The sequence below is a fragment of the Engraulis encrasicolus genome, chromosome 14 (genome assembly GCF_034702125.1).
Source record: "Engraulis encrasicolus isolate BLACKSEA-1 chromosome 14, IST_EnEncr_1.0, whole genome shotgun sequence".
Taxonomy (NCBI): Eukaryota; Metazoa; Chordata; class Actinopteri; order Clupeiformes; family Engraulidae; genus Engraulis; species Engraulis encrasicolus.
The window spans coordinates 44,247,454-44,257,453 of NC_085870.1; the positions used below are offsets into that span (position 1 = coordinate 44,247,454).

General features: G+C 38.1%; 2 protein-coding genes across 3 annotated transcripts in view; one reads left to right on the forward strand and one right to left on the reverse strand.

Annotated features, from left to right (window-relative positions):
• Positions 1-4,245, forward strand: part of LOC134462695 (RNA-binding motif, single-stranded-interacting protein 2-like) — an 85,825-nt gene extending 81,580 nt beyond the window's left edge. For both annotated transcript variants that reach the window (XM_063215840.1, XM_063215841.1), the window contains exon 14: positions 1-4,245. This exon is cut by the window's left edge and continues 1,137 nt beyond it. The gene's annotated coding sequence lies outside the window, so the exon portion shown is untranslated.
• The window catches only part of faim2b (Fas apoptotic inhibitory molecule 2b), a 10,313-nt gene continuing 1,250 nt past the window's right edge, over positions 938-10,000 (reverse strand). Inside the window, exons 3-12 of the mRNA XM_063215843.1 lie at positions 9,872-9,957; positions 9,659-9,723; positions 9,512-9,565; positions 9,322-9,372; positions 8,892-8,931; positions 8,686-8,723; positions 7,784-7,871; positions 7,133-7,228; positions 6,564-6,617; positions 938-6,003 (exon numbers count right to left, since the gene is read on the reverse strand). Coding sequence (XP_063071913.1) covers positions 5,854-6,003; positions 6,564-6,617; positions 7,133-7,228; positions 7,784-7,871; positions 8,686-8,723; positions 8,892-8,931; positions 9,322-9,372; positions 9,512-9,565; positions 9,659-9,723; positions 9,872-9,957 — 722 coding nt within the window. The 3' untranslated portion in view covers positions 938-5,853. The remainder of the gene's footprint in view (positions 6,004-6,563; positions 6,618-7,132; positions 7,229-7,783; positions 7,872-8,685; positions 8,724-8,891; positions 8,932-9,321; positions 9,373-9,511; positions 9,566-9,658; positions 9,724-9,871; positions 9,958-10,000) is intronic.

The window sequence follows — 10,000 nt, forward strand, 5'->3', positions numbered from 1 at the left end:
CATGTCTTCATATCCCTGATGTCGGGCCATCTCCTTATTGAGTAAGTAGCTTTAAGTGGTTTTTCATTCTTGTGGCTACTTAAATCTATTTTTGAAAACTTAGTGATAACTGGATATGACACTCTCACAGTAACTGTAAAGGCCTTGATGCGACCACCCGAGGCAGAATAAGAATAGGCAATGGGGAAACCATTAAGTATTTTGGTCAGGTACCGAATCAGAACAAACAAGAAAAATAAAATGTCCAAACACTGATGTAATTTAGGCATTTGAAGAAGTTGTGATTTTTACAAATTTCAACCAACATGGACTTTTGACTTAATGACCAATGTGTGTGAAGTGGAGTCACTCTTGACGTCCAGATGAATCACTTCTTGTTGATAACACAGATAAGTTATTTATTCATAAACAGATTTTAGTGAAGATTATAACATTATGTTTAAACTCTATTTCATGTTACACGATAAAACTAAAAGGTGCAATTACCGACATACTGGAATATTTACTGTACATTGCAAACACAGTAGTTCTTATATTAAACCCCTAGTCTCAAACTTGGTTTTGTGCAAGGAGATCAAATCAGTGTTACTATTTAAAATGTTACAGTGGACACACACACACACACACACACACACACACACACACACACACACACACACACACACACACACACACACACACACACACACACACACACACACACACGTGTGTTGTTCTGCCAAAGATGAATTGGGCATTTTCTATTCAGCTCTGTTTGGGGCAGTATGTGTCGGAGGGCTTGCAGCTATTGTGAGGGTGGCATTCTGGCTTCTTTTTGTACAGATGACAATTAGCTTTAGATTTGGGTGGGTGTTTGTTTATGTTTTCAAAAAAAAAGAATCACACAGCTTAGTTTAAAAAAAAAGAAAAATAAGAAAAAAAATGTAAAATTGTATACAAAATGAAAAGGAAAATGGAGTTTAAAGGTTTGAACAGAAGACAGTAATTTTTTTCTTTGTTGAGGTTGTGTGTGAGTGGTTTTTATCTTTCTCTCAATGCTGCTGTTTTAATCGGATTTTATTCCTGTCTTTTAGATGATTTTGTTAGATTCCAAAAAATGGTTGTTTTGCTTTCTTTTTTCACTTGAATGCTCTCACTTTCAATGTCTTTTAGGCAAATATTTTCATTTTGATGAACTTCTAATAGGTGATGTAGATTACCTTTTTTTAGCTGTAGGCAAAAAAAAAGTTTTTCATGAGTGTAAGTAGTGTTGTTGCTTTTTCCAGAGATTCATAGTTTTTTTTTCTAAAATGTGTTATGAAGTCTGTGAGTTTGTACACTGTCCATGCAAACCAAGACATGCTTGTGATTTTTTAATTCCATGTTCTGTCTCTGTCTCTTTGCACTGTTCATTTCTTTTTATTTGTTTTTTTTTCAGCCAAGCACTACATGCTTTCAGATATCAAAAAACAAAATCACAGTGAAAGACATTTGTCTGACCAGTAGGATTCAAAACTCCACGGCAACTATACAATCTCTTGGCGATGTGTCAGAAACTTAAAACCAATTTGTTAGATATAGGCCGACTACAAAGAAGATGTCCTCCTTAGTTGTAGGCAACTACAACTACAACTACAAGTCCAGTTTTGTCTACAACATAGCACTTGTTTCCTACCATGACCTGAATGAATAAGAGCCTTGTCATTTAAACATAGTTCTTCATATACGTTGATTAGATAAATTATAATATAATAATTTGAAGAAATACAATGAACATATTGTGGTCTTGGTTAAAATTGAACACTTTGTGAGCATTTCATGACCTAACATTTTGAATATGACTGTGGTGCTAATGTGTAATGCCCGAAGTATAACGTGCATATTCATATTATATGGAGCACAGACGCTGTTTGTAAAGACTGAAACAGTACCTCCTACTCCATCCCTATACTTGGAGGTTACCATAACATCCGATGTTAAATCCCACCCAGTGTGTTTGAAATCTATGGCCTGGCAAATGCATTTCTTTCTATGGTCTTGTGACCTGAAGGTTTCATTACTTTGTTATCCTCATAGATTCTCCAAAAAACATGTATGCTTTCTCTAATATCTTCTACCAAAGATGACAAAGCCATCTACCAGTTCAACAAGCTGTCTGAAAGTCTGTACTCACCCCACATTGGAACAGATGAAAAAAAAAAAAAAGGAAATCAAATATTCCTCCATACCGTCTGACCTCTAAAGAGCAATATCCACCTTCAGGGATAATTTTGTTGCTAGAGTGGACTTCAATAGAACCTTCATGAATTCTTTGTGTTGTGACATCACCATGATGTCATAATACCTCATTATGTAATTGGCTTTACTGAAACTGCCAGCGAGGATCTTTCTTTTTTATTATTTCTGTACATATTTGGCCTTCTCTTTTGATGCTTGGTAGTCTCTAGGACCTTTATAATGTTTTTTTCAGTGGCCTGTTGAATTTTGTTGATGTGACTGTTTGATTTTTTTCTTGTCTAATTGTTTGTTTTCATGTCCTGTCCAGATGTAGTAAAACTATGTACAGTTTATTCACATCAAGAGCACCTCATGAAGGAAAGAGCATCAGTTTTGGTTTCTGACTTGCGTGGCAAAGGCAAAAACCAACATAACCATGCAACAGCCATTAATTCAAACACAAAAAATAGAAATATAGTTTTGAAACTATGAAATGACGGTTTTGTTACGCTGCAGTGTTGGGCTTCTTTCTTGTTATGCAACATTCTCCTCTCCTGAAGGCATGTAATTGTTCAAGCCTATTCAAAAAATATTACAACATTTTTGTTTTTTACATGAAACTAAAACTTTGTGAGGTGGCAGCAGAAGCGAAAATGACTTGGCCCTGTGAATAACATGACAAAAAAGTCATATACATGGGCATTGAAGGGCAAGCAGTAGTGGTACCAGTTCATTCACTGGTGACCACACACACACACGCACACACACACACACACACATACGTTACGCTAATTACCGTATCTTTTCCAAGTTAGTGTAAATAAGAGAAAAGCATACTCCATTGGCATCATTCAATTCCACCTGCAATCATTTGCTCTATAGTCACCCTCTCACATTGCCTTGCCTTGTATGACTCGTTTCATAGTTTCAAAATGTTTTGCTGCTATGATGGAATGTTCAAGCAGTTCATGAGATGAGCACCGCAAATAGACTAGGTCTAGGACAACAAAACAATATGTATTTTTTTTTAATGTTAAGGAAAAGGAAAAATATATATACTATATCAACTCAAACCTGCAGGATTCAGAGTTTGTCAATGTGCCTCAAAGCAATGAGTGCAAAAACAATTATGCTAATCTTTGGAAATATAGAGGGTTTTTTTCACGTTGCCTGATATCTACTTGGATGTACATACATGGTTGTCTGATTTTAGTAAGCCTTTAGCATTGTACACTTGCTGTACAGTTGTTCTTGCCTTAAGAAAGTACTTCCAACATGGAAGTTCTTACTCTGTGCCCCTGTGTCTGAAAGATGATCAGGAAAACACACTCTAAATACTCACATTTACCTTACCATAAATAACAGCATATTCGTTTGTTTTTTAATTTTATTTATTTCAGCTATGATGATTAATGTTTTGTTCAGAGTCAGATAGAGCTGGAGTGTCAGGGTTGTGCAAGTTAAGTAGTCAGTGAGACACCATCAACACATTGTGTTAGGCCATTATGCAATTTCTGTGAAATCTAATTGTTATTTCAGTCTATATGTTACTATATAGATACCGTGTGACTATAGATGGCAAAAGAATTTCTGGGGCTTCTTTGTATAGCCATGACAGGACAACAATAATCATGATTATTATTATTTTTTTATGATAGCTTCACCTCCCGTCCATGTAAACTCTCATTCTTATGGTTTGAGTTTTACAATCGAATTAGTTGTAAAGTGAACCCAAGGACTCATCTCATCAACTGCTTCTCAACATTTTCTTTATTTATACAAAAACTCATTTTGTACAGTATGAACAAGGAAAAGGAGATTTTTTTTGTTGTTGTTTGCTTTTTTGTTTTGTTTTTATTTTGTAGTGTGTCAGCCGGTTGCTAACCAGCAGTGTAGTCTTCCTGTGCCACAGTTGCTGATTTCTCTGTTACTCTTGTTTTTTATTCATTGGAAAAAAAGAGATTCTTTTTTGTTCTTTCTTGGTTGTACTCTTTTTTGAATTTGATATGTTGATTTTCTTTTTTAATAAAATTCTTGTTTTTCAATGAATGTCTTTTAGGTGAGTTTAGGGATACAAACATTCAGATGCGAAACAGACTCTTGAGAAACATTTTCTTGAGAGACTTTATTTCATAGCAGTGTCATTATCAGTTATAGCATGTTTATCACTGCATTTGATTGCACTGGCAATGCTGACACTGACTGAATAGAAAATATTTATTCACAAGGCAACTTGTTACTGTAAAAAAAAAATGGTTCACTGACTTTGGCAACAAGCTAAATGTTAACCTATTTATTACCAAAACACTTGTCATAGCATTCTATTGAAAGGACAAATAGCCAGTAGCCTACTTTCTCCAGTGCATGTCTCAGGACATACAGGTTAAATAACTTACTGCACATACTAGAACATATGGACATTCCCTCATTGACACACATACTGGTCTACAGAGATCTAGATTTGTACATGACTCATTTTTATATGAAAACCCAACATTTAGAGAGTCAATTTGACATCTTCCAGATTGGATTTGGTCCCATAGTACTCACTAGGTGTCGAATGAACATGTTTTTAGTGTATAACCTCAGCTTGTAAAAAAAAATACATTAATGTTATTCAAACATGACTATCCCATACAGTACATCTGCACAGCGTAAAAAATAACCTCTTTTAATTGAAGTGCACATTCTGATTGTTCTTCCTATATCCATCTGGACTTAGCCTGACTCTCGCCAGCTGAATGAGTTCCGCCTTGCTCCACTAACATTCATCTGGAACTGCCATGTGAGTACCGTAGGTCTACGAAGGTGTGTTTTTCTCAAAAACACAAGAAGATATGAAATAATAGAAATTACAGAATCAATGTCGATGAGTGAGTCCATGCGAGTGGCAAATGTTGTCCGAAACAACGGTCACGTTTCACTTATTTTTTCACTTTTCCATTTCATTTAAATTTGGACTATGTCACATCTCCCAAAAGTAAGCTCACAAAGCTGAGCGGAAATACACAAGGGTCTGGCGAGAGCCAGGCATATCTGGACTATAAGCTAAGGTACAGAAATATCCAGTTGGCCCACAAAAAAACATTTGGGTTAGACCATTCTGGTTTTCAAGTTTACAGGAAGAGATGGCTCAGCAAAACACTGGAGTGTGGGAACCGGAATGACTGAGCATGTGCTTAGGTATGGGGAACAGCTACTGTAACATGTCTTTACCCTGTGGAAAGTGCTGATGGCAAGGCTTCTAGGCAGGAAGTTGGACAGAGCAGTGGTGAGAGCACACAGTACATTTTTCAGTGTTAGTTCAACTCTGTCGAGAGTTTGTAGTATGGTTCCATTCGGTTTAGTGTTGGAAATTTAACTCATTGTTGAAAGGAACACTGTGAAATTAATCAGTTTTGCGGTGCTAACCTGAAACACACTAGAGCAGTGGTCTCCAATTATGTTCCCCCAAGGGCCAAACAAATCGCCCGACCGTATGGCCACACATAGCACACATAGTTTTCATTTGTTCCAATCTCATGGCGAGTTTAATGTTTGACATGCCCGGGCCGGATCTGGCCTGTGGGCTGCCATTTGGAGAACACTGTGCTACTTTATATGGTTCAATTTACAGTTTTGAATTTGCACTGCAAAATGGAGTGGGCGGTCAGTTCGTTACTCGCTGTGTCCTCCAAATATCTGCAGGAGGAAGCTGAAGAGGTAGACGATGTCCAGGTAAAGGCTGAGGGTGGCGAAGACGTACTCCTCTGGGCTCATGGCGTACTGCTTGTTGCCCATCAGCAGCTGCGTATCAAATGCTAAGAACTGCAAGAGAGGAAAGCAGGTATGTAGACATCCATTAATGGATGATGGATGGATGGACTGGTAGACATGTTGACGACTATAGCGAACTTGGGAGGAGAGTTGCCCTACACAGTAAGCATTTGCTGTGTTAATTCAGCACCTGAAGAGATTCTAGTGTTTATTTTGCCCCAGAGTACTCATTAATTGTTGAATTAACACTTTTTTTACTGTGTACCAGGACACAGAGCCTAGCTCATTGACATGACCCATTAAATATGGGACGTCACATAGACGTTCAGATCATGTTCATATTGCGTCCATCCGTCTAAAACCAGTTCTGTACCAAAAAATAACGAGCACATTACATCTACTGTTTTGATGTCAAACTATGACCTCTATTACCACGTCTAACGGTGGTACAGGAGGGCGCAGCTGAATTTCGATAGTCAGAGCGTACCCACAATCGTACTGATACTCCATCACAACATATATATGTTTCGATTGATGATTGTAAGGTGTTACGTTTAAACCAGCTAAGTCCTTGGTAAAAACGTGCTTTATTAAAAAGGAGAAAGACTCACCAAAGTGAAGGCCAGGGCTCCAACACCACCATAGACGGCATGCATCCAGGGCACCTGTTAAATAACAAACCAAATATTGCATTTGGTGAGACGGATAAGAGTGCTATATTTAAACCAGGCAGACAGATTGTGCACCAATATAGCTCTGTGCTTAAGTGTAATAATCCGCTACACTTGTTAAAGGTAGCCAGTCAGGCTAAATTTAAACCTTATAGCACTCTGACTGACTGGCTGACCGAAGAATGACTCATCAACCTCGAAAATTCCAGTAAAGAAGGATATAGCCTACTTACGAAGAGCTCCTCTTGAATGTTATAATTATAATAATGCTATTTTCTCAAAAATATTCAAAGATTGCATTTTTATTGTGCTTCTCGGTTCATATGTTTCTCAGATAAAAAGCAATGTTTTGCTTCACACATGTTTCATAAGTCACTTATGCAGGCAGTTAAAGCATGCATTTGTAGCTATGGTGAACCTTACAATTAACCATTTAAAAAAAGATAAGAGGAAAAAAAGAGAGAAAAGTGTGCTTCAAAGCTAACTGTAACAATGTAGATGATGCTTACATAGCCAAAGGGGACGGTGAAGCTCATAATGATGCCACTAAAGAGAAGCACCATGCAGACCATGAACATCAGACCATCGCAGGAAGTGAAGTCCACCTATGCAGGGGAAAACAACACAATACATCACCATGTAGTAATCTTATGGAAGGCCTGACAACATTATTATTATTATAAAAGGCTTTATACCACCCAGTGTGCCACAAAGAATGGTGTGAATATGATATTGGCATTGAGAGTTACACAACAGGAAACATGCCTTGCTACACAGTGTGTATTTGCATATTGTGAATATGATATTATTAATACACCATCATTCCCTGAAGGTGGTCGGACGCCAGCATGTGTGGGGTTTGTTTTTAACCTGTCCAAGTGGGACTTGTCAGGATAAAATCATGCCATTTTAACTATAGGAATCCCTTGGTCAAAGAGATGGGGTTGTCATTTTATATCACATTAACTTAACACATGGCTTGATTTGTTAGCTTTGAATATGACAATGCTTTACACCTTCCAGGTGTTATCCCAATGCGACTTACAAAGGAGTAGATAAGCTACACAATGTAGAGAAATACAGAGTAAAGAATAAACAGTTGTACACTGTATATACTATATTTTACTAATCCATGTAGACTGGCATTGTATGTGACTCACCTTTGATTGGAAGCTAAAGAGTGTGACGCATAGACACACCATGGCAGTGATGCTGAGGCACAGCAGAACGGACTTGGTGTTGTAGTAGCTACAAGAACAACACAAGAATTGAAAGGAATTTTAGTCAATTTGTCAATGCTGTGTATTTAAATTAGGCTACTAGAATTTAAACCTGCTTCAGCTTACATCCTTTCTTCTAAGTTCAGCTACACGTGTACAACAATTGTATTTTATGATGCTCGCTGCAATGGAGCACAGGTTTTACTCATTTGGGGGCCCTATATGAGAAATATAGACATGGGGCCCTCTTCAACTGTTGGGAGTCTCTACTGAGGGTAGATTTGGTAGGGCCCTGTAGACAATGGCCTTGTCTGCTTTTTGGTTAAAAAAACCCCATCTCTGTTGCAATGGGATGGATCACATGTGAGTTGACCACTGGTTCATTCAGGTGGTGCCTTTAGGCTTGCATAAAGTCATAATCCAGCATGGGGATTCACAGTTAATAACCCTGTGTACTGAGAAGCTTAAAGGCACAAGCTAAATCTAGTGACCTGCTCAGGTAGACAATACACAAATGTTTACTGGATGGGTTTCTGGGACAGTCTGGTGTCGTAATGTTCTATGTTACATGCAGAGAGTACTACTGAGAAAAAAAACATTGTTTCTTCTTTCCTTATCTACCTGCTGTGTCAACAGAAAAGGACTAGACTACTGTAGTTCAAGCAAAAAGGAGGTTCACCAAAGCATCTCTGATGTGGACAAAAACTGATGTTATCTAGTAAAGTTCCAAAGAACTAATGGTTAAACTTTTGCCACATTTTATTGAATCAAACATGTTGATCTGCTCCTGTGAACCTCACAATTTGCCTATAGAGAGTGCCACCACTCTGTGAGCTATTTACCTGGAAATAAATCCAAGCATGCAAGACATGCTGAGAGTCTGGAAGTGCAAAGAAGCGTGGAAGCATGCAAACACAAAAGATACAGTGCATAGATGAGAGAGAGTGGAGTTACAGGGAAAAGGGGAGGAAATGACAGAGGCGAATAGCAATGAAAAAGAGGAAAGTGCTGAGATGAAGGATGTTCAACCATGCTGAGATATACTTACAAAGATGGTGAGCAGGATGAAGTTCCAGGGAAACTTGCGTCTGGGATGAACACAAACAAGATGTACATCAGTCAAATATTCCTCGGAGCATGTTCAGATGTGGAAAAATTACTGTTTCATTGGGCAAGTGCCAAGAATAACGTTTCAACAACACGTCTTCTTCAGAGTCAATATCAAACATAGCCTTTTCATAGCAAAGTTGTTATCGTGCAGTTTTTCAGCCAAGAGTGACAGGTCTGACTGCATAAAGCTGCAAATGTTATATGTAGTTCAGCTACCGGTATCCTATCCATAGTTGTTTGGCGTTTCTTTTTATAGTTATGTACAACTAAAAGGTCAAGATGGACCACATTATGTTGGAAAAATATAGGCCAACAGATAATTTAGTTAAATATGCAGGTGATGCATTGGTCTTCCCGGATGCCCTTACCTGATATCACCACAGCAGGCCAAAGTGATGTACGAGATGAAGAAAAACATACTGTCAAAAGAAGGATAAGACAAAGGGTACGTTTAAATTTGGGTGAATTCATACAAAGGGAAAGTTTGTACGAATATGTAGTGTATGTACTATTTTTCAATTACAGACTTTTTCCCCCTGCTGTTAACTACATACTTACTAGGAAAGTGAGTAGATGCCTGGATGAGTCTGAATGAAGAATTTCACTGGCATGCTGCGAAGTTAGAAGACAGATTTGAGAGCCTATCCATGCATTTTGATTATACACCAATGATAATATCAATGGCGATCGGTGAGTCTCACTTACCAGAATGTGAATGTTGCCACTATGCCAAGAGTGGTGAGCAGCTGCAGCATCAGAATGGCATACACCTGCAGGGGCAAGCAGACCCAGATGACACAAGGCCTAATTGGGACTGGCTTGTCACCTGAATTTCTACTTTGGGCAGATATATTGACAAGAATTGTGTAATAATAATAATAATAACCGCATATAATAATAATAACTAGGAGACTTCACCTTCCGCACAAACACCCGCCTGACGTTCTTGTCATCCCAGTGGAATGTCCCGTGTTCGGGGTCCACATAGACGTACGCTGGGCATCCTATAACAATGGACAGACAAAAAACATACCAAAATAAGAAGAC